Source organism: Trichosurus vulpecula, chromosome 6 (genome assembly GCF_011100635.1).
Source record: "Trichosurus vulpecula isolate mTriVul1 chromosome 6, mTriVul1.pri, whole genome shotgun sequence".
NCBI lineage: Eukaryota > Metazoa > Chordata > Mammalia > Diprotodontia > Phalangeridae > Trichosurus > Trichosurus vulpecula.
This window is the reverse complement of record NC_050578.1, coordinates 2,020,050-2,045,039: the sequence shown is the minus strand read 5'-3', so window position 1 is coordinate 2,045,039 and position 24,990 is coordinate 2,020,050. Positions and strand designations below refer to the sequence as shown.

Here is a 24,990-nt window from a genome sequence, read left to right as displayed (position 1 = left end):
CTTTCTCTCCTTACCCGGAATCCTCTTTGCAGCCGGTCTTTCATGATGCCGATAAATTCTTTGTAACTCAGTTGATCATCTTTGTCCACGTCAAAAATCTTGAAGATGGTGTTCACCAGATGGGGTGAGAGCTTCAGGCCTGTGGCCACATAGACGGCACGCTTGAATTCGTCTAGGTAGAGGGCAGGGACAAGAGCAAAGTTGTCCTGCCTGAGGTGGGGGAGAGCTGCCCTCTCCACCATCTGCTCCTCAGTCAGACTCTACCCACTCTTCATATAGGGGCGCAGCTAACTGCCCAATGCCCCTCCTGGCCCCCTTGGGCTTTCTTGGGGTCTGTGTGTGTGCTCATGTGTGGGTGTGTATGTGTGTGCACTCCCACCTGTGCACCTGGGCTCCTGCAGGCTGGGCTGGGCAAGACCAAAGGTACAGAGGCCCCAGACTGCCCTGCAGCCTCAGAAGGGACCTCACGGACAGAGGGTGGCAAGGTTGTCAAGAGCCCTGTCTCCTTTCTGCCATTTCAGCCTCAGAGCCCCAGAGGCAGGACCTGTGCATATCCCTGTCCCCATTCTAACTGAAGAAGTGGAGGTTTGGGGAGGTTCAGTCACTTGTCCAGTGTCACTCAGAGAGTAACTGTCAGAGGTGGGTCTGAAGCCTCATCTCCCTGGCTTCCAGGCCAGCCCCTTCTCCGCCCTCCAGGCCCTGCCCCCTGGGGTCCTTGGGAAAGGAACCCCAGCTCAGTGGAACCACAGGGCTCATGGAGCATCAGAGAATCAGCTGAGAAGCCATTCCCCCTTTTTCTTCTCTGCCTCTGCCCTTCTCTGCCACTCTGTCTCTGCCTATGTCTCTGTCTCTGCCTGTGTCTCTGTCTCTGCCTGTCTATGTCTCTCTCACAATTAAAGAGTATTAAATCACAAAATACTCATTGAGTCCTTGTGATTTATGAGCCTTTGGTGGGTTGTCCTCAGGGGTAGTGGGTCCAGAGCTGCATGGGAACCCAGAGAACATCTGGTCCAACTCCATCATTTCACGAGAAGGACACTGAGGCCAGGGATGGTGGTCGTGAAATGATTTCCCCAGGTCATCATGGTACAGAGCCTCAGAGGCAGAATCTATTCCCAGGTACAGGTGGTGCCATGGCCAGAGCCCTGGGTTCAAATGTGGCCTCAGGCACTGACTGTAAGCCAGTCACCCAGCCTCTGATGCCTCAGTTTCCTCATTTGTAAAGCAGAGATAACAGCCCCTTCCTCTCTGAGGTGCCATGAGGATCAAATGAGCTGATATTTGTAAAGTGCTCAGCACAGAGCCTAGCACACAGTTGGTGCTGTTTCCTTTCTTCCTAGGACTCCAGAAGCAGAGTACTTTCTGTGACACCATGCAGGGGATATGGGTGCGAATGACAATAAAAATACCTAGCCCTTATATAGGACCTACTGTGTGCCAGGCTCTGTGCTAAGCACTTTACAAATGGGATTTCATTTGATGATAGAAATAGGACACTGTCCCCCCTTGGGGGGGGAGGGAGAATGGAGGACAGGCCAGGCAGGCCACATGCACAAGGGTGCAGCTTGTTTGTGCTTGACCGTGGGCCTGTTGTCTCCCCTATTAGATAGTGAGCTCCTCAAGGGTGGGTGCTGTCTTTTACCTTTCTTTGCTTGGCACAGAGTAGGCACTTGCTGTTCATTAATTGACTGAAACAAGTAACTATAATAAAAGGTACTTTCAGTGCCATAGGAGTAGTCACACAAATGGCTTCAGGAATTCAGAGGAGGGAGAGATCACTTTTAGTTGGGGAAAATCAAGGAAGGCTTCCTGGAGGAAAGAGTTGAACTGCATACAGAAGGATGGTAGGTATGAGTAGTGTAAGACCACTAGATTTGGAGTTGGAAGACTTGAAATAATGTCTGTCTATCCATCTCTCTATCTATCTATCCATCCATCCATCCATCATCTATCATCTATCTATCCATCCATCCATCCATCCATCATCTATCATCTATCCATGCATCTATTATCTATCCATCTATCTATCCCTCCATGAGGGCACTATGCAGGCACTATGTCAATGTTTGCTAGTAACATTGATCCCGGTTCTGCCGGTGACTGAGGTCACTTCTGAGATCTTGATCAAGTCTTGGGACTCAGTTTCCTCACCTGGGGGTAGGATCAGATAATTTACCCTTTCTAGTGGGAGCCGGCCATTCCAGGAGGAAGGCCTGGGGAGTGAGGAGCACAGAACATCCAGACATTCCATGGCTGGGCATTTCCCCAAGGCAGTCAAAGAAAGGAAAAGGGCCCCGGCTCTTCAGCCTCCCCCCCCACATGTTGGAGCAGGACTTTTTTGTGGCAGCAAAGATCTGGAGACAAAGTGGGTGCCCATCCATGGGGGAATGGCTAAGAAGAAGGTGCCCGAAAGTAACGACAGCCCGAGGAACTGGGGAAAAAGACAAATGTGAGGAATCCTGTGAATGGATACAGAGTCAGGGCAGCAGAACTAGGCCAACAAAACACCCAAAGATGACAACCATAGAAACGGAAGACTGCACAAAGACCTGGAATGGTATGTCATGTAACCATGGCAGAGTTGGCCTCGGAGATGGGATGGTGAGGAAGTACCTCCCTCCTACCGCTGAGAGGCAGGTGCCTCCCAGGGTGGAACAGGGCGTGGGCAGCAGCCCAGTCAGGAGTGTGTCCGATGAATTGTTTGAAAAAACAACTCTGGTACACAAGAAGGCTCGCGCCCCCCTGGGATCTATCTGGGACAACAGCAGCGATCAATGACACTTTTAAAAACATCCATAAAGGAGGGTAGTGAAGACAGGCAGGAACAGGCCCCAGCCCCTGCAACGTGTTTTCTTAAGGAGGAGGAAGATGCCCCCACCCGCTGTGCGTCACGTTCTGGTTTAAGAAGAGGCTTGTTCTAAACAAAAAAGAGACAAGTGACACTCCAGAACACCAAAGGCCTGGTCCTCAAAGGTGGACCTGGGGAGCTCCGCTGGAGCAGGGCTTTGCTGAGCTCCCCTCGCCCCTGAGGCTCGCCTGCATCAGCACCCTCTCCATCCCCAGCTGCCTGCATTTCCTCTCTCTGTCTCTGTGTCTGTCTGTCTGTCTGTCTCTCTTTCTCTCTCTCCCTCTCCCTCTCTCTCCTCCCCCTCTCTCCCAGGCTCTTTCTGGTTGCTCCCACTTCACCAAGGTGTGAGAGTGAGGACGTGATTTGGCTTTGCAGTATAAAAACTGGTGCTATTTCTGCTAGGTTTCAAAACATCCCTTAGCATTTTACTCGAAAAGACAAGCACCTACCTTGGCCTATGGAGCGACTGGCAAAGTTGTACATGTTCAGTGCGATGGCGAAATCCTCCAAGTTGTTCAGAAACTGGAAGAAGGACCGGAATTCGTCGAATGTGATGCCCTGTTAAAATGAATGCTGGTCACTGGCCGCCTTGCTGCAAGTGCCATGGCAGGGGTCACTACCATCTCATTCTCGGCTCCTGTCAGTGCTCCAGCCCTGGCAGCAGGGACAGGCCGACACTTGGCCTTGCCAACTTTCCTGTATCATGGGCGTCAAAAGCAGACATTTTCAAGGCAGAACACTTTGAAACATTTGCACCTTCTCAATCAAAATGGAATGGGAAGCTCTTTCTACATATTTCTATTAGCCCGTGGTGGATTGAAATGTTTTCAGAACATCTGACTGAAACCAGCAAAGCTCTTTTTAACAGTGGTATGACCAAGATGATTCAATGAAAATCTAACGAGTCATAACAATTTAAAAATATGTGCCATCGATGTTAATGTTTAACTTTGAAAGCAAATGTGTTGGCTGTTAAGACGGCATCAAGTAAGATGATTTCTTAAGATTCTTTTGAAAATTTGCACCTGTAGACATAGCTTTATGTCACAGGTTAATGCTAAAGCAAAATTAAAATCCAGCATTTGTCTAATTCATCGAACACCTAAAATATCCAAGAGATGTCCAATAGGCAAATCAAATTCAACACACCCACCTCCTCTGGGAACACCTTATCCCTGTCTAAATCAGCTCCCTCCAAAGTAGGAGAGAATGAGAAGAAAAGGCTAAGTGATGTGAATTGAAAAGTGTGATCTCCAATACTGCATCTCCAGTCACAAAACTTGTAACAGCTAAACTCTTGGGGCAAGTTCCCAGCAGGAAAGAAAAAGGCTCGTGGCGTCCAAGGGCTCATCGGCATCGGAACCAGGGCACCAGGGGAATCTTCCAGTGGCTGACCTCACTTACCTGCCAGGCTGGCCCCCTGTCACTTTCCAAGATGGCACTACCTTTCTCTCCTTTTTGGCATTGTTTTACATGGAACGCCGAAATATGGAAGAATGAGGAAATGGAGGGGTTGAAGGAAGTCGAGGCATTGGATAGAAGTGAGTTGAAATGGTATTGTCACTATCAGAAAGACAGCTTGCTCTGCAGCATAGGAAGGCCCAAGATGTAGCCAAAGGCCTGATGAGGATGTGGGCCCTACAATGTCTAGAGCCAGACTTCGTCCAGACTTGTGGGCTACTGTCTCCAAAGGCACCCCAAAGGGTTGAACTGAGAGAGCCAGTAAGATTTCTATGGGGAAAGGGAAGGTGGAGCGGGGTGGGGACCCAGGAGGCTCCAGGACAGCCTTGTGCATCATACTGCTAGCAGCTCAGGTATACCTCCAGGTGAGTGGCTTCCAAGCCTTTCCCCTGTTGTGTGGGCGCCAGTCACAGAGGCTCCAAGCTCCTGGCACCATGAGTCAGTAATGCTGAAACTCTCCTCTTCCAACCCCAAACAGCCATTGCTCCTCCCCCAAGAGACTCTGAGAGAGGCCAACCCTCTCCGATGGTAAGAAGTCATTTCTGTGCGTGCTCCCAGACCCTTGAGGAAGCTGGAAGGGCTGGTGCACCAAGAGGAGCTGGCAGTAAGTGTGCCATGACCCTGGCACCAGTGAGCACTGACATGTTCCATTTAAATGTCACCATGCCCATCATGCCAGAGACACAGTGGGGCTTCTGCCCAATGGGCTGGAGCCATCGGAACAGGATGCTGAGACCTGATGGGTTAACGTTCGGCGGGAGCAAACGCCACCAATCAGGGCTTCATTTATTGTCTTCTTGATTGTCTAGACTAAGCAAATGGCAGAAAAGAGGCTGATGATGCTAATTAAATTTAAAAGTGTATCCTGCACACATCCTTGTTTTCTTTCATAGAGCTGGCTGCAGACCCCAAGCGATGATCACAAACACACGGCAAAGCCCCGATGGAAGCAAAGGAAGGCATCCTCTCTTCAAGCACCACCTTTAAATGCTTTCCCCCGCAGGCTTCCCCTGCATCGTCTATGTGCCGCAGTGAAAACGCTGCCCACAGCACTTCCTGTCTGTCACCATTGTTACCAAGAAGGATCAGGGGCCAGGGATTTAGAACTCAATTACACGAGTCCTTTGGTTAACAGAATATTTGGTTTTTATACTAAATTTATCAGGAAAATTGTTTATGAGAAAGTGAAGTGGTCTCGGAAGGTGGATTGACAACTTTCTCAAGTTAAGCTTTTTGGAGTCCAGTGCCACTAAAAAACAAGGTCAGTTGGAACCCCAGCACAGACCGATGCAGGGGGCTTGGGCCAGTTAACCCCATTTCCTGAAGTGCTCAAGTGAATCCTAGATAATATCTGGTGAATCAAGGCAGTTCAACCCAAGGCGCCCCCTGCAATATCCACCTTGCCTAGTTTTCCACTAGGAGAAAGGCCGATGACCATGAGGACAGACTGTGGACAGTACCACGCTACCTGCGTGTCTCAGATGAGCTGCCCACGTGGCTGCTGGGACTGAACAAAGGAAGTTTGCCAGCGGTTTTTCAAGGCCCCGAGGCTCCTTGCCCTAACACAACCAGAAGGGGCAGACTCCATGCATTCCTCCTTTGAAGGTGGCACTAGTTACCCGCTCCTGTTGGGCTGCACTGAGCCTTTAAGGCCCCTCCAGGGTTTCCTTGTTCCGAGACTTCTGATCTTGTTTGCTTTGTTACTCAACAAAGGGACAAAGCAGCGTCTGGTTTCCTACTGCCGGGCCCTCCTTGCGAAGAGCTCCTTTCAGTCGGGATAAGACACCTCACTCATCCATGCCTCACTGCGAATGACCCTTTAATGACGGCTCTTCTGGATGTGGAGAAAGTGGGTCTGAAGCGACAGAAACCCGCAGACGCTGGTTTGGGAGAAGCGCCACTGTGCCAGGGCCTGGAGCAGCGGCGCTCTTTGAAGATGGGCTGGATGGTGCGCAAGGATCCATGGTGCCTGCCGAGGCTGTTTTTCCAAGCACCTAATTAGGAGGACTGAGAACGTTCCTACATATTTTCATTAGGGGTTTCACCATATTTTCCTCCCAAAGCATTTTAAGACAAATGTTGAACAAGAAGCATACAAGAACCTTCAGTGAGCGTGTGTGTATGTAGGCATGCTCCATGTGTTTGTGTGTGTACAGATGGATGGATCTTTGCGTACATATGTATGTATGTGCATGCTCTGTGTGTATGGGCGTGTGCCCAGCTGCCAGGGCAATGTACAGAATCAGAGGCAGTCGAAGGGGAGGGTTATTTCTAACAAGAGAATAAAGGATAATCAAAAATACCTTTTCTTCTATCATGTTGTAGCGCACATTATCCAAAAACACAGTTGTGTTTTCCACATTTGTATACCGCAAGAGAATGCGGGCGAAGTCTTCTTCACTTATAGTGTTCATGCCGTTGGAGTAGGAAAGAAACTCTATTTCCAGAACCTCTGTTTGCAGGTTGTCCATAAACCTAGAAAACAAAAGGAAAGGAAGAAATGAGCAAGGCAATTAAAACCCCTGATAACAAACGGCAACCCACTGCTACCCTGTTCTGAAACAACATATCTGGAAGCCTAGGATGATGCACTAATCAAGAAGGAACTTTCTCTTCCCTCCCCCTTTTTTAACCAAGCCCAGTAAAAATGTCTCTTTTTCTGGATTTTTAAAAAGCATTGTTAGGTTTGAGGAAATCCCACCTACTATAATGTTGGGCAAGAGATAAGCTTATTAATTATATAGAGGCACTGAAAAGCACATGGTTTCTGAATACCCAGAAAATGAAGAGACCTACTTATTGTCTTTTTAGAAACAAATTTACATTATATTGTATTTACAGGATAACTGAGAATATGTCTTCTAAAACCAGTTTAATCTGGCGAGTGTCTCTTCTGTCCACTGCCCTGAATTGGTGAGGCCATAAGGAGGCCCAGAAAAGTGGACTTGAAATGAAAAGTCCCACTCTTTCAATGGATCTTTGGAAGAGGTCATTGTGGCCAAAGTTACAAAGTGTAGGATAATGACAATGAACTAAACCTCTGAGCAATCTTCAGATTAATTGGAGGAGCATCTCCATTTAAGAAATCCAAGTGAAGCTGATTTTAGCTATTTGAGGAGATAGTGAGGGGCACTGAGGTTGCAGGCATTGCCCAGGATGGAAATGCCTGGAGGGCTTACAAGCTGCTCCATTGGAGGGGCGAAACCTCCATAAGATCCTAGAGACACTGAAACGTTTAAAGGTAAGATATGGTCAGAGCCCAGGCTGCTGCCCTCCTCTGCCACTCTGGCCTGCCGCACTGCTCATCTTCTCCTTCTCAGTGATAGGGGTTCCACTCAGCAGGATACTGCCTGGGGTACTCTGGGCTTGCACAGAGCTCTTAGCACCAGAGAACACCTCCCCCAAGGAAATCCAGATTTCACTGGCTTTCATTCTGCAGCTTCAGGGATGCCCTGGGGGCAGTGATCTGAGGCCAACAGCTTTGGAGAGCAGAGCACAGGGTGCCCGGTGTTGCGCCATGTTTGATCAGGACCCTCGGAGGTTCTCTGCCCCTGTGGTGGCCTTGACCACCTGAGGCTTGGAAAGGCAAAGACAAAATCGAAACCATGGCAGCCCTCAAGGGGCTCATCTTTTATGGGAGAAATTACAGGTCCATATTTAGTATGTATATGGAGATAAAAATAAAAAGAATAAATAGAAATTCACACAAGAGGGTCCGGGAGGGAGGCCCCAGGTGTTGGGAAGGGCTTCAAGTATAAAGCAGCATTTCCAGTGAGGACTCTGGAGGTGAGGAGGGAGAGTTTGTCAGGCACAGAGGCTTGTGTGATGAACAGGGGCTGGCCAGTTTGCCTGGATCCCTGAGGTGGGAGGCGGAGCAACGTACATCGAGGGTAGAAAGAGAGACTGAGGCCACATTATAAGGGACTTTAAAGTCAAAGAGAGGAGTCACCATTGTGTTGTAAAAAACAAGAGGGAGGCCCTGGAGTTGATGGGGTCTGATCTGTGCTTAGGCAGCAGTCTGGAGGATGCAGTGGTATGGGCAGCGGCTGGTGTACTGTCCTCTCCTTGAGAGCAGGCAGTTTTTTGTCTCCTTTGTATCCACAGTCCCTGGCGCACAGTAGGTGCTTGATAAATGTTTGCTGACTATCCATGAGCAATTCCTATTTCTCCAATTATTTTGGTCTCTATTTCCATGAATGGTGTTTGATAGTTGTATTTGTATGGTTCCTCTGTGTATCATGGCAGGTAGATTTCCAAGTGTCTTATACATCCTGTAGTTAAATGGATTTTATTTTTCTATCTTTTTCTGAAGAGTTTTGTTGGCAGCGTACAACAATACTGACGAATTCTTTGAATTCATCATATATATATGTATAATATATGTATATGTATATATATATATGCTCATGTCATAGTGTCTTTGTCATCAAGTGAACGACACATTAGACAGAGTCTGGAAATCCAAACCTAGTTCTCCATCACTGCCTTCTTCACCAGCCGTTATCGTCCCAAATTAATTTTTCTCTTCTCCATAACTTGCCTTCAATGAATTGATAATAGTGAGGACAATACAACTTGCTCCCTTGTGACCTTCAGTTTTCTGCCTGTGACTTGATGTAATTGTTGGCAATGCCTTTTAGACTCCTCCTCAAAGTGCCACTCGTGCCATTTTGTGGGAGCCACAATGAGCGGGTGATGCTCACGCACTCGGACAAGTCTCAGGAGCCTCTTGGTTAAGTCTGGTAGGAAGGAAGATGAGAGGCCTCTTGCTGTGGTGGTCAGGCAGTTAGAGAGCCAGCTGATTCTGCTCCCTGAGCAGGGAATCACTAGCTTCTCCTCTCCCTACGTCATCCTTGCAAGGACAAGTAGCTTCTTCCTCCTCGGCAATCCAACTCTCTCTCTCTTCTTCAGCAAAAGCCTCCAGTCTCTCTTCCAGCTCTAACTGTATGGCTGTCCTTTTCCTTCTGATTCTTCTCTGGTAGCAAATCCTCTTCCCCTCTTCAGAAGCCTCTCTCTTGTACCCCAGACCCCTTCTTACCCACGGAAGTCTTGCTCCTGCTACTTCGGGAGCCCTTCATCCTCCCTAAGGATTTGGAGTGGCAGATGAGCTCACAGCTGGAGCACAGACAACGGTCCCTCAACTGGAACATAAACACCAATATCGCATGTGATTCAAGTCCTTGAGAAGGTTCCTCTGTCGTTCAAAATAGTTGAGGTGCTCAGTCTCATTGCTTAAAGCAACTTATGGGTATTTATGCCACAACACTGAACACATGGTTAAATTTTGATTACAATTTCTACCCCCCACCCCAGCAATTCACTTTGTCAGCTGACTCAGCCTATCTATCTATTCCATTGATCTTTTTTTTCTTTTTAGCTATATTGCCTTGTCTGGTTTTGTCAATGACCTTCTGCTCATCCTTCTTGAATGAGTTTTTTCAGGCTCCTTTCCTTAGTCTTCCATAATCCACTTCTACCCTCATTAATCATCCCTGACCTGGTTTCCCTTATAAGTAGAATTTGGACAGAGATCTGGGACTACAGATTGTTCTCCTTTGGATTTTCTTTCAGTGCCTCCCATCCCCCCAATACAATTCTGCCACATTTTTCTTCTCCAAATTCAACATCTCATCTCCTTTACTGGTCCAAAACCTCCAATTTACCCCCATGATTTCCTTCCACTTTTTCATCTTATTCACCCCCTCAGCCCCATAGAAGCCACAAGCAGATGTATTCTACTTCAGTATTTCTCAGTGTGATGTTCAACAATGGAAGACATCTTTGTTACTTCACAATTAACTGAAAAATGCTGAGGATGTCAAACCCCGTTGTGCTTAATGGGTGTTGGTTATGAACAAAATGCCACCTTGGAGGCTGTCTGACAACAAAATGTCTCTCATGGATACATCAGAATCACTCCAGACTCCTCAGAAGACAGAACTACAGAAACAACCCTGTCCTGTGGTCCTCTGACAACACCGGTCAGGCAAGGCATGGAGCAGGGAGAGGGATGCTGGGCAAAGTTGTTTGTCACATGATGGAGGCAGCCAGTGCAGGGGGCAGGTCAAAGAGAGCTTCTCTGGGGATGCTGAGTTCTTCCAAGAGCTACTGTTTGGGAAGGCCTGGTGCTGACTGCATCAAGCCCCAGGGCCTGTCATGGTCTCCTAGAGGGGAGGCTTCGGTGAGCTCTCAAAGTAACAGAAAATCCATCTGCACAGTAGATGAATATTATCTATTGTTCAGATTTCATCACGCAGGCTGGATAGGCCCTCTGGAGCTTGCTAGCATAGAAAGCACTCTTGGAAAATAGGGTGGGCCTGCAGGTGAACTGGAGAAGAGCAAGCAAAACTCCTTTCCTGGCTGTTTCCCATCAAAGCAAAGGTCCATCTCCTCAACAGTAGCATCATCACAGAGTTGCCAAATGGCAGCAAGACATAGAGTATAACTGTGTCCAAAGAATTAAAGACGGTCTACCACTGAGGGCCCTGAGAGGTGTGATGGGTGTGAGCAATGAGGGTACAGAAGAAGGGCAGGAATGATGTCATCTGGAAGCTGTATGTTAGGCAAGGAAATGGGATGAGGTCTCATGGCAAGATGGAGGAATGACGGGTGGGCATCTGTGGGGCTCCACTGGTGCCCAGGAGAAGGTGAGCAAAACATCCAGAAAGTCAGTGCTCTTTGGGATGGCAGGCATGATGGACTGGATCTCTGATCTGGGGAGATCAGGGATCCATTTGAGTCTTTGGGGGTGCAGCTTCACAGGACTCAAAATTAAAATGACACCATCAAGGCCTTACCAGCAGATGTGAAGCAGTCCCCAGAGACACAGAAGCTTTGGAAATTTAGAGCACCTTCTACCTTAGCTATGAATTCCATTCCTTGACAGGATATTATAAAGGCAATGACGAAAATGAATGACTTTTACCATCATGCACCATTAAGACTTTTTCTTCAAACGTCAGAAAGGCTGTGGTCTTATGCGGATGGTTACCATCTATGGTTCTCAGCTATGTTTATTTAAATAAATATCACGGGCATTCGGATGTCTGCTAACGACAAAAGGAAAGCGCTGGTCTTGTTGACATGTTTAAGGCTAAAGCTTTTTAAGCACTTTCAGGATCCCTGCCCCACTTTTTGTAACGTGTTGTAAGGTCCTGTGGACTCAGACTTGGAGCCGGTGGGCTTGGGGCTGGTTCTGCTGCCAGCTATTGCTTGGCCTTTGGCCGGCCATTTTCCTTACTTATAAAATGAGGAAATGGTGCTACATAATCACTAAGGCCCTTTTAGACAGTAATTAAGCACTTAAGATCTACATTTGTCATTCCAAGTATGAATTAAATCTCACCTGTAAAAGTCTTCAAAGTTGAGCTCCGCTTTGCCTTTCTTTCCAAAAAAGTGTACAAGCAGTGTTGTATCTGACACTAAATTTGTGATGTCATCGGCTCGCTTCAAACAGTACAATAAAAAAGTTAGTTTTAGTAAAAAAAATCAACAAAACATAGGAAGAGATTCTTCTGTATTCCTTAGATAATTTTAATAAGGGCCATATAAAACCTTAAAAACAGCTACACTTTAATTCACACCATACAAACCATGGAAAGGTAAATGAAGCCAAAGCATTTTAAAATAACAGGAAAAGAAATGGCTACTTCAATGGAAGTCTGAGCATCTTAAGCCCAATAACTTTAAAGCATATTAATACTGGAAAAGGGCATTATCTGGGGTGTATAGTAATAAAAAAGGAACATGGGAGAAAGGAGAGACAGAGACAAAAACAGAGAGAGCTGCCCTCTGAGTCAGGAAGGCCTCTGTCTGATCCTACCTCTGACACATAACGTATGGCCGTGGTCACACATGGCCATACATGGCTCCCAGGGCCCCAGGAAATTATAAGATTATAAATTGCAAAGTAGCTGCCATCCTGCATCCAATGAAATCACAGGCACACTCTAAAAAATAAGGAAGGTCTTTGGTACGATCTTTAATGACTCTAATTTTTTAAGTGAGCATTTCCAAAATATGCATTTAGATTGTATCTGTGTTCAGTGCATTAACTAGAGCAGTTGACAGTTCTCTCCATAATTTGGTTGGGTCTTTTCTCTTCAAGCAGAGACTTTGGTTTCCCTGGTTCAGGGGCTTTCTAAAGAGCCAAATTGCCCAACAATGAGATGCTACTGAGAACATGTCAGTCCATAAAAGATTCTCCAAAGGGCTGTCTTGGTGTCAGGAAAGCAAGTTATGCCAGGGCATACCTGAACTCTGCCTGGTACTCTGACAAACTTTGCCTGGTGGTGAGATGTGCAACAGAAAAACTCAATGATGATAACATTGTCTTGAACCTCTTTTAGAAAAGCGATTTCAACCTTATTTCAGAGTAAGTTTGCATGCAGTCTGCTTTCAGAAGAGCAACACATTTTTGGAAGATCGGTCCTGTACCAGTTCAATGGAGACTCTGAATTCAGGCAGATGAGATTTCAGAAACGGAACCTAGTTACTGTCTTATCTCACTTTGTCCCTGTCCCCGGTGTCCCTGTGGAGGCAGAATGGCCTTGCCCAGGTTTGAAGGCCACTTTACCCTTGGTCTATTTCATGTTCTGTCAAGGCCAAACAAAAGCATGGCCTACAAGATAACCTCCTAGGGATGTTCAGATAATATATGGTAAATCTGAATATACATGCAAAACTCCCCAAAATGCAATTTTTAAAAATCAATGACAAAAGGGGGAGCTTAATAGGAATATATTAGGTGAGAAGGAATAACTACATTACAGTTGTTACAGTGTAATTCATTATTCTGAAGAGATTTAAGAGAAATTAAAGAATTTAAATGAATAGCTTTTTCTTTGGACTTAGGAAAATTCCCACAATTCCAATAATATTATCCACTCCGTGTGCCTGCCAGGGATGGATCAGTTATATTTCAGGGTTGTTATGAGGTGCCTTCCTCCCTTAAAAATATCTGATGAAATTTCGTAAGCAGAGATCTATACTTTGTCACAACAATGTACTCTGGGAAATGCAATGAGCCGTGGGAGAGTTAACATAGTACACTATTAGTTTTTTTTGTTCTTGCTTAGTTGTTTCAGTGCGGTCTGACTCTTTGTGACTAGCAAAGATCCTGGAGTGGTTTGCCATTTCCTTCTCCAGCTCATTTTACAAATAAGAAAACTGAGGCAAACAGGGTGAAGTGACTTGCCCAGGGTCACACAGCTAGTAAGTATCTAAGTCAGGATTTGAAATCAGGTCTTCTGACTCTGAACCAGGAGCTCTATCCACTGCACCACCTAATGCCACAGTGTAAATTAACAGGTCAGTGAAGTCAGGTGATCTTTGGGGGAAATGGAGCCTTGACCAGGCAGGGGGTGGAAGGGTGATCATCAAAAGGGATTTGGAAGCCTGGGGCCCAGAAGGTGGGCATTTGGGAAGAGGAGAGGAAGCGGGAGGATCCTGAAGGGGCCAAGCATTTTATTAAGTTAGCAAAAGGCTGTTGAGAAGGAACAAGGACAAGATAGTGCTTTGGCTGAACGATAATTTTGATAACAACAATATTGAATTCTTTTTTTTTATAAAAATGCATCTGTATTAAAATTTACATATTCATTTTTTATTTAATATATTTAATTTTCAGCATTGATTTTCACAAGTCTGAATTACAAACTTTCTCCCCATTTCTACCCTGCCCTCCACTCCAAGATGGCGTATATTCTGGTTGTCCTGTTCCCCAGTCAGCCCTCCCTTCTGTCACCCCACTCCCCTCCCATCCCCTTTTCCCTTCCTTTCTTGTAGGGCAAGATAAATTTCTATGCCCCATTGCCTGTGTATCTTATTTTCTAGTTGCATGAAAAACTTTTATTTTTGTTTTTGAACATCTGTTTTTAAAACTTTGAGTTCCAAATTCTCTCCCCTCTTCCCTTCCCACCCACCCTCCCTAAGAAGTCAAGCAATTAGACATAGGCCACATGCATATCATTATGTATAACCCTTCCACAATACTCAAGTTGTGAAAGACTCACTATATTTTGCTCCTTCCTAACCTATCCCCCTTTATTGAATTTTCTCCCTTCACCCTGTCCCCTTTTGAAAGTGTTTGTTTATGATTACCTCCACCCCCATCTTCCCTCCCTTCTATCATCCCCCCTTTTTTATCTTCTTCTTCATCCTTTTTTCCTGTGGGGTAAGTTACCCAATTGAGTATGTATGGTATTCCCTCCTCAGGTCAAATCTGATGAGAGCAAGATTCACTCATTCCCCCTCACCTGATTTCTCTTTCCTTCCTACAGAACTGCTTTTTCTTGCCACTTTTATGCGAGATAATTTACTCCATTCTATCTCTCCCTATCTCCCTCTCTCAATAAATTCCTCTCACATCCCTTAATTTTATCTTATTTCTTTTAGATATCTTCCCTTCATCTTCACCTCACCCTGTGCCCCCCCTCTCTGTATATATATATATATATACACACAAATACATATATACATACATACACATTCACTTATATATATATACACACACATAAACATATATATATATATATATATATATATATATATATATATATGCACATTCCCTTCAGCTACCCTAATACTGAGGTCTCATGAATCACACACATCATCTTTCCATGCAGGAATGTAAACAAAACAGTTCAACTATAGTAAGTCCCTTGCAATTTCCGTTTCTTGATTACCTTTTCATGCTTCTCCTGATTCTTGTGTTTGAAAGTCAAATTTTCTATTCAGTTCTGGTCTTTTCACTGAGAAAGCTTGAAAGTCCTCTATTTTATTGAAAATCCATATTTTGCCTTGGAGCATGATACTCAATTTTGCTGGGTAGGTGATTCTAGGTTTTAATCCTAGCTCCATTGACCTCTGGAATATCGTATTCCAAGCCCTTCCATCCCTTAATGTAGAAGCTGCTAGATCTTGGGTTATTCTGATTGGGTTTCCACAATACTCAAATTGTTTCTTTCTGGCTGCTTGCGGTATTTTCTCCTTGATCTGGGAGCTCTGGAATTTGGTGACAATATTCCTAGGAGATTTCTTTTTGGGATCTATTTGAGGAGGCAATTGGTGGATTCTTTCAATTTCTATTTTGCCCTGTGACTCTAGAATATCAGGGCAGTTCTCCTTGATAATTTCTTGAAAGATGATATCTAGGCTCTTTTTTTGATCATGGCTTTCAGGTAGTCCAGTAATTTTTAAATTATCTCTCCTGGATCTATTTTACAGGTCAGTGGTTTTTCCAAGGAGATATTTCACATTGTCTTCCATTTTTTCATTCCTTTGGTTCTGTTTTATAATATCTTGATTTCTCATAAAGTCACTAGCTTCCACTTGCTCCAATCTAATTTTTAAGTTGTATTTTCTTTAGTGGTCTTTTGGACCTCCTTTTCCATTTGGCTAATTCTGCCTTTCAAGGCATTCTTCTCCTCATTGGCTTTTTGGAGCTCTTTTGCCATTTGAGTTAGTCTATTTTTTAAGGTGCTGTTTTCTTCAGTGTATTTTTCAGCATTTTTTTGGGTCTCCTTTAGCAAGTCATTGACTTGTTTTTCATGGTTTTCTTGCATCCTTCTCATTTCTCTTCCCAATTTTTCCTCTACTTCTCTAATTTGCTTTTCCATATCCTTTTTGAGCTCTTCCATGGCCTGAGACCAGTTCATGTTTTTCTAGGAGGCTTTTGTTGTAGGCTCTATGACTTTGTTGACTTCTTCTGGCTGTATGTTTTGGTCTTCTTTGTCACCAAAGAAGGATTCCAGAGTCTGAGACTGAAGCTGGGTGCATTTTTGCTGCCTGGCCATATTCCCAGCCAACTAAGCCAACTATGACTGCTTGTAGACTAAAGAGTTCTATGTTCCACGCTTGGGGGGATGCGCCAGCTCTGCCACACCAGCACTCCTCCTTCTCCAAGAACCCCCAATCCGGACTGGGCTTAGATCTTCAGCAGGCTGTGCACTCCTGCTCTGATCCGCCACTTAATTCCTCCCACCAGGTGGGCCTGGGGCCGGAAGCAACTGCAGCTGTAGTTCTGTAGCTGCTCCACCTCCGCTGCCCCCTGGGCAGTAGCCAAACCACAAACTCCTTCTACTCCCATAGCTTTTCCCACTAACCTTCTCTTTTGTCTTTGGTGTTTGTGGGTTGAGAAGTCTGGTAACTGCTGCAGCTCACTGATTCAGGGTGCTAGGGCACGCTCCGCCTGGCTCCTAGTCTGGTTGGTCTGCCCCGCTCACGCTGGGCTCTGCTCAACTCTGCTCTGCTCCCAGCTCCGTGCGGGATAGACCTCACCCAGAGACCATCCAGGCTGTCCTGGGCTGGAGCCCTGCTTTTCTCTGCTGTTTTGTGGGTCTGCAGTTCTAGAATTGGTTCAGAGCCATTTTTTAACAGGTTTTTGGAGGGACTCGGAGGGGAGCTCACCCTAGTCCCTGCTTTTCAGCCGCCATCTTGGCTCCACCCCTCCAATATTGAATTCTTATGTGGTACGCCATCCTTTTTTAGCAGTTGGTCCAATGAAGAGTAACCTAGGTCTGAAAAACTGTTGTGTTTCCTTAAAATCAGAGGTTACAAAAGCGCTGAAACTCAGTGAACTCAGAAACAGCCATGGCTGAACGGTGTTTTCCCCCAGCGTGGGTGAGTCTTCCATTTCAGGACATAATGCACTGAAATGTAGACGGCTTTATTTTAGACAGCTTTTCTACAATGACCTCTTTGAACCAGTGTTTCTCAGGGCTCCGGAGCGGATCAAATCTTTCCTTACAGGCTTTCATCATCAAAAGCTTATTAGATTTAGGTTGCATGTATCCAGCTAATCCAGATCTAAGGGCCATGAGCTCTAGTATGCGCAAATGGAAATGGTGAAAACATTTTTTCATTCCGTGAAATAGAGCGCAGTTCAGAGTCACTGAAAACTAGCCTCACGTCTCTGTACCCTCCCAGCATTACATAACCTGAATCTCATAAAGGTGAGACAAAACCAGGGGCTTGGGCTCTTTGATGACCCCGCTTGTTGTGAGAAGAAAATGAATTCAGGTGTTTTCATAACAAAAAGACACCAAAGCCACAAAAGAAACCCAGATGCTATTTTCACAGAAGGAGATTATCTCACTTTGCTTTGATCTAATTTCCTTAAAATAATTGCAAAAATAAAATACAGGCAGGGCCCGTCCTACAAAGGTATATGTATGCTCTCTATATTTTGAATCAAATTCTAGTGCATAAATGAAAGTAACCAAGAGAGAACTGAACACAAACGGCGACTTTACAGGTTTTTATCCATTCGGATAAACTGGCTTTTTTGATGAAATTTGTCTAAGAAACATCCAATGAAGAAATCCTCCAAACTGACAATGAGAACTGGACCTTTGAACAGGACCTGGCCTTTCAGTATGGCTCTGTAGATTGGAAGCCTGCAGAGCCCAAAGAGAAGTAATACTGGAAAACAGTTGGTGAGGCCCCTTTCTGTTACAAGTTAAATACAGGACTTTGGGAAATTACGGTATGTAGCTGTGCTAAGGGAGCATGCTTTTAACCTGTGGGACAGTTAAATCTAGGCAAAAAAAATGAGCTTATTAAAACAGGGCTCTGCTGGGGCTCTCCAAATCCTTAGGATTACATCTAGCTCTGGGCCTAAAGCCTGGGAGAGAGTGCTACACAAATTTGTCAACAATATTGAAAAATAACTACCTGGAAAATCTTAATTGATTTGTGATTTGTAATGAATAAAAATGTGATGATGAGCAGGTTTTCAAGACTTTACTTTGAACAAAGAGACAGCCTGAAAATGCTGTTACATGAACAATTCACTGGCACATACTAGCTTGGTAGAAAAGGGACCATGATTCTAACAAGGCAGAGAAATGGCCTTTTAGAGATTCTGAGCCTCTAAAACTCAATGTGATTTGGCTTTGGAATGTAAGCTTTCTCCTTCTGGCCCCCAGAAGCTTCATTTCTCCATAAAGTCCATGAACTTTGGCTCACAGATTTGCCTTCCTTAGCCCCGACCAGCTGGCCACTGGGGCTTGGAGACAGGCTCGTGGTGGATGGCAGGTCTACCAGGGTACATCTGTGCTACAGAGTGGGCAGGAAGGGGCTGCCAGGCTCACTTCAGGAGGGGCTTCTTTGACATTAGACTTTTCCATATTAAAACCTCCAAAGTTTTGCCTCCAAAGTGATTTCTGAAAAACTGGTGAGAAGAGCTGAATAGTGAACATCAGAGAGGGTCGCTGTTGGCACAGGAGGGTGAGGCCCGTGTCTGGGCATGGCAGCAGCGCCCTGGCCAGTGGACAAGCGCCAGCTGGAGCTGGCTCTGAGAGACTGTCTGGAGCCCACTTGTTTCTAGCCCTTCCATAGTGAGGTCAGGAGGAGGTAGCTTGGGCCAGAGGGAGGTAGATGTGGTCAGGGTGCTGGAGTTGGAGCCAGCACAGATCTGGATAGGACACTGACTATTCCTAAGGCTTTTGACCTCCAAAGGGGCATACACATAGCCTTTTGGTGCATGAAAACAGGATTTTTCCCCATGACAATGCACTGTCCCAGCAATGAAAGGGAAAAATCACAGCAGAGGGATAGGATTAGACCGGATTTCATTGGGGCAGGAACTGCTGGGAAGGGGAAGTTCAATGCCCGATGGGCCCCTGAGCAGAGTGATCAACAGCCAGTGGGGTCAGAAGGAGGACTCATCTGCTCTGCTGTGCTGCACTTGAGAGCATTCCATAGGGGACACATTTTTTCATCAAGTTAAAGTATTATCGTCTCCAGACTTTTGCACTGAAGGCTTAGATTCTAACCATGCTCTGAAGGGTAAAGTTTGTTGTCAGGATGCTCCCACGTCCTTTCCTGCTCTGTCGTGCCCACCTCAGGACCCTGGGCTTTCTGACAATCCCACCCCTCTCCCTGGCAGCCCAGCCTGGGCAAATCTCTAATGCCCCCAGAGAACAACCGACTACACTGGGCTGCTCGATTGTGGTATGAAGGATTAATAATCCATGTTAATTCTCCCATGGCTCCTTGAATTTTTAAGAGTAGACAGTTAACACACGGTATTAATCTCTGCTAGGGAATTTTCAACAGTTATATTTAAGGGAGGGGCACTTGAAGACAGCCCTAAAATGTAACTAGTCTGTCTCCCACAGTGGGTGAAATTATAGGAATTTGCCTTTTATTCTTCAGCCCAGAGTAAATGCTACCCATTTTCTTTTAATATTTATTTTCTTTTTTTTTAAGGGAGGAGGGCAGGGCAATTGGGGTTAAGTGACCTGCCCAAGGTCACACAGCTAGTAAGTGTGTCAAGTGTCCAAGGTCAGGATTTGAACTCAGGTCCTCCTGACTCCAGGGCCGGTGCTCTACTCACTGTACCACCCAGCTGCCCCTTAATATTTATTTTCAATTCCAAGTTCTCTCCTTCCCACCATCCTTCCCCCACTCATTGAGAAAGGAATATTATGCTCATTATGCATATGAAGTCATGCAAACCATACTTCCACATTATCTATGTCCTAAAAGAAAAAGCAAGAAAAATAAAGGAAGCCAAACCAAACAAGCTTCAATCTGCGTCCTGAGTCTATCGATTCTGTTTGGAGGTAGACAGCATTTTACATCGTGAGTTGAGGTGGGCCATCGTCCTGATCAGAATCACTAAGTCTTTCACAGTCGGTCATCCCTACAATATTGCTGTACTACGGTCACCTGGTGCCGTTCACTTCATTTAGCGTCAGTTCATATAGGTCTTCCCAGATTTCCCCGAAACTATCTCCTTCATGACTTCTCATTCACTGCCACTTGTTCAGCCCTTCCCCATTGAGGGGCGTCCCCTCCATTTCCGGTTCTTTGCCGCCACAAAAAGAGCTGCTATCAGCATTTACGCGCACGTGGGGTCTTCCCTTCTCCTTCGCCCTCTTCGGGATACAGACCTCGCAGCGGCATTGCTGGGTCAAAGGGTGCGCACGGTTTTATCGCGCCTGGGAACTCGTTCCGTATCATCATTCTCCAGAATGGTCGGACTCGTTTTCTTTCTTGAACATCTTTCAGCTCACTTGACCCTAGCTGCATGCTGTAGGTCCCCAGAATCACAGGTAGAAGGCGCTCCGGGGCCCTCTTTTCCACTCCTCCAAATGAGGAGATGGAGAAATTCAGTGAACTTGCCCAACGTCTCATCCAAACCCAGATGGCTGAGCTAGGGTCCCACCCCCACAGCTCCGACCTCCAATCCAGCGCTCTTTCTGAGCCCCACTGACCTCATCTGTAAAACTGGCATCATGAGAGCTGCCTTACCTGCCAGTCGGGGCTTTGGTGAAGACACAGTGAAAAATCAGTACCGGAAAGCAAACCAGAAACCGCTGTTAATGTCCGCCGTCATCGTCCCTGTTGTTCTTTGGATCTTCCCAAACGCATGGTGTAATGTTGCTACGAATAGTACTTCGACCCAACGCAAACGAGACTCTTATCTGTCTTCAAATCAAAGGGCGCCACAACCCCTTGTCTAACTCGAAGTCCTGAGGCTAAGATAGTAGGCTCCATGCTGACGGGGCGATGACAGATGGCAGGGCGCACACTTGGCTAGCATCGCCTTAATGGTACAGAAAAGGCAGGGGCGGGTCTTGAAGCTTCCACTGCCCAGCATGGGAAAGAAAGACATGGATGGAGGGAGCCATGCTGGATATGCTGCCTGGAGGCAGGGACCACTGACCCAAGCTGCTCTGGAATGGGTAAGAACCCCAAAGAGAGGGCATCTTTAGAGACAAAAGGGGATGCCCAATGCCCAGTGCCAAGAGACAAGGACACTTGCCCAGCGTGGGCTCGCTAATGCTGTCAAGACAGCGTTCTTTGTGGGTAGAGGGTTTCTTTTACATTACCAGCTGGAGAGTATTGCTGTCCAATACCTAAGTATTTAGAGTCTGAAAAATGCTCTTGGTCTGAGGAGCTGAGCTAAGTCTTTCAGAAATAAGTCCAAACCTCTTTTGTGCAGGGACGACCTTATTCTTTAAAGGAAGAACTTGTGTGGATTTCAGTCAGGGAAGCTGTTTATTATTGATTCACAGTCATCCCTTTTCTGACAAACTAAATAAAAAAAGGTCAGCAATTTGTATAATGGAGTCAAATGCAAGTTTTAAAAAGACACAGATCAAAGTTAAAAAAACAAAAACAAAACAAGACGTTTTACAAGTATCTGAAAAGGATCTGAAGGTCATTGGCAGAGGCGATGTTTCCTATTGCTTAAGCTAAAGAAAATCATGAAACTATGAACTCATTGACTCTTGTCCCATTCCAAAAGAACTACCCAAAACACTTTATCATCTTAATTCCTACTAAATGAAACAGAAGTGCTTAACAAGGGGTTCTCAAACCTTTTAGTCTCAGGATCCTACATACCCTTAAAAATGACTGAAGACCCCAAAGCTTTTGCTTGTGTGTTCTATCTACTGAAAACCACCATGTTCAATGAAAAGTCTTAGTATTATTATGAACATAGCTTTGATCCCACACACCCCCATGAAAGGGTCTCTTTGAGAACCACTGGTCTATACACAGTGAGTTTTTAATGCCACCACTGATTCTGAAATGAAATGAGGACTAAGTTAATAAAATGATGAATAGTGCCTGCACTGGTGGGTACCTCGGCAAGGTCTGAAAAGAGGGCCTGGCTCGTGTTCCGTCTCAGCGTGTCCCAGTAGCTTCTGGAGATGAGTTCTCCTGTTTTAAGTACCTGTAGAAGTTTCAAGAGGCACAGTTGAAATCTAAAGTGGGATCCCCAAGCATGACAGCTCCCATGCTTGAAAGCTCTTCTAACCAACTTTCAAAGAGAAGAAAACCGCGCTAACTCAGCCTTTGGTCAGGGGGTTAGGGTTAGGTTAGCCCAAAGTGCTCTTCTATTACCCTGCTGATTAACCTGCAGGACTTCCAGTGGGCAATGGTATTTCTTTTTGATTACCCAGCTGGACACAAAGTGGCTTTCTCAAAAAGAATCAGCTCCTTTTTCTTTTAATGTATGACAAGAAGCGTCATTGCTAGTCAGGTGTGACCAAAGAAGGCCTGGGGAGCAGGGTGTCACGTGCTGGTGACAAATGCGCCTCACCGGGGGGATTCTCTAAGGGATCCCCCCAAGGTGAGGGATCTGAGCTGATCCTCAGAGAATTCATTTTCTAAGTCACAGGCTCTGTAGGAAGAAATGCTGCACCTTTCTAGGGGTTAGAAGAATGCATTCTTGGCTAAAGTAACCCAGCCATCTCCCCTGCTGCTGACCCAGGGAGGAGCCCCACTGGGAAAAGCTGGCTTCAGTCAGTCTGAACGGGCTGGGATCCAGCTCTGCCTCTGCCTCTGACAGGCTGGGCAGGTCACAGAGCCCCTCAGGGCTCCCTCAGATTGTAGATACGCATACAAGGTGCTGATCGGTGGGACACAGGTCAGAATACACACACACATGCACATGTATGTAAAATACACAGATATGTATGTACACATACATATACACACAGAGAGGATGACAATGATGACGTGTCCTTTATGTTGGCATTTAACTGGGAAGATTTCACCAGATCTCTGGGGCATTTGTTGCTGTTGTTCTTTGTTTGATTACTCTGAGAAGTGTCCCCCCCAAAGCCCCACTCTGATGCTTCACCCCAGTCCAGAGGCCACTTGGGGCGCTTGAAGGCTGGGCCAGAAGCCTGAGTTCAGGCAGCAAGATCCAAGGGGAAGGGAGAGGCTCCCTCCAAGTGCAGGCTGGGGGATGATGGCAGATGCCTGAGGAACCAGCTCAGGTTAGTTCAGAGAGGGTCATCCCTGGAAAAGTGACAGGTTGGTGGATTCTTTTAGCCATAGAAATGCCTGAGAACTTTTGATATGGGTAAAGGGAGCTGCTATCTGTGCCAGTGGAGGGGGAGCATGTTGGTAGTGCTGAAGTAGGAAGGGTTCTGTCCCTTCCCCCAAAGCTTGTACGTTGTATTAATAGGGATGTGGTGTCCAGATTTAGGGTGTGATCAGGGTCCTGCTCTACCCTGCCCTGGCTGGGGCTCAACGGGGCACTGTGCTCAGTCCTAGGCATCCCAGTAATAAGGTGGGCATGTCCTCAGTGCACTGGTCAAGAAGATAAGAAGCCTTGAAATTATGAAGGAGCTGGGACAGCAAGCCTAAAGGCCAAGATTTTCCAACAGCTGACAGCCTGCTATGCATCAGAGATACTGCCCTTACTCTATCTGGCTCTAAACCAGCAGAGTTTATAAGGACACAAGTTTGGTTAGATGCCATGGGCTGCCTTGGGAGGGAGCAGGTCCCCCACACCTGAAGTCTTCAAACACAGGCTGGGCACCTCTCCACTGACGGAGAGCTTCATAGAGGGGAGTTTCTCTTTGGGCACAGGGGGTGGGAGCCTGTGAGTCTGTGATTGCCCTGCCAATCCTTATGGTGATCACGGTACAATGGCATGGATCAACATATCTGATGTGGGGGGGACCATGGGAGGTTTGAAGAAGGACGAAGGAAGAGCCGCTCTTGGTATTTGGAATGATAAACTAATTAGGAAGGAATGGCCCAGGGAAGAACTCTCGGAGATCACATAACAAATGCGTAGTCGGCCTAGCCAGCATGGCTTTGTGCCTTCCCCCAGCACCCATGGGGGAGCGATCCAGAGGTTGGTTTGGCAAAGCATGACAGGCAAGAGGAGAAGGAGATGAGGACCTTGAGAATAAGAGGAGAGGACAGTGCAGAGAAGGCATCCAGATGGCCAGGAGAGTGCAACCAGGCTGTGTTGAGGCCCCTGAGCCTCTGTCTGATGAGCAACATCGTGGGATGCAATGCTATCTATCACAGGAAGGGGCACCTTTGGCATTGTCTCTCTCCGAGAGTGTCCCTGCCCCAGTGTCGACCCTCTACCCTGCCCTCCGACCTGAGCATGGTATCTGAACATGGCAATCAATTCAGAACAGTAAAATCATGAAGTTACTAAAAAAGTCCCATGCAGTAAATGTTTAAAAACTCTTGGAATGTCTTTCTATTTGCTTGCTGGATCTAATGAGATGTCCTTGTGTGCCTGTACTTTATGGGACTCATCACTTCTTGCTCGGTAAAAACTCCCCCACTGTGAGACAACATAGTGATATAAACTAATTAGCTACGTCAAAAAGGAATTGAGACCCTGCATTCCATTTCTGCATCATCCTGGTTGAGATCATGCAAGGTAAGTTCTCTTTAAGCTATATCCCATGCATTAGAATTGAGACTTTTGCCTTGGGTCAGTTTACAATCAGATAGAGACAACCTTCTCTGCTCTTCACACTGGGCTCCATAAAGATGCTAGCTTTTGTGATGGTGTTGAGGAGGAAGGTGCTGTGTGGGTCACACTCTAGATTCTGGTCCCGAGCTGCTTCCCAGAATGCCTCAGGAGGCCCTTTCAGAGTGGTGGCAGGTTCCTTGGGGAAGTGAAAGGGCCTCTGGTCTGACACTGAGGGCCCCTGTAATACAAATCCAGCGGCCTTGTATTCCTGGGGAATGGGCTGTAACCTGTGTGGGGCAGCTGGGGACTCCTCAAAGACTGCTTTTTTTTTAAACTGTGGCATCTGAGACAGTACAAAGAGACTATGCGTCTCAGGACTTGCTTGAACACGTCCTTGAATGCAAATGCTTCTGTCACCTGGCCTGGCCAATGGTGCCTGGTTAAGCACAGAAGACCAAAGAGCAGACAAGCTCTGCACCTGCCAGCT

At 46.2% G+C, this 24,990-nt stretch overlaps 1 protein-coding gene across 1 annotated transcript in view; it reads right to left on the bottom strand.

Moving 5' to 3' along the window:
- The window catches only part of MICU3 (mitochondrial calcium uptake family member 3), an 85,502-nt gene that overhangs the window by 5,707 nt on the left and 54,805 nt on the right, over positions 1 to 24,990 (bottom strand). The window contains exons 12-16 of the mRNA XM_036763258.1: positions 21,912 to 22,001; positions 11,655 to 11,755; positions 6,613 to 6,784; positions 3,298 to 3,406; positions 15 to 172 (exon numbers count right to left, since the gene is read on the bottom strand). Coding sequence (XP_036619153.1) covers positions 15 to 172; positions 3,298 to 3,406; positions 6,613 to 6,784; positions 11,655 to 11,755; positions 21,912 to 22,001 — 630 coding nt within the window. The remainder of the gene's footprint in view (positions 1 to 14; positions 173 to 3,297; positions 3,407 to 6,612; positions 6,785 to 11,654; positions 11,756 to 21,911; positions 22,002 to 24,990) is intronic.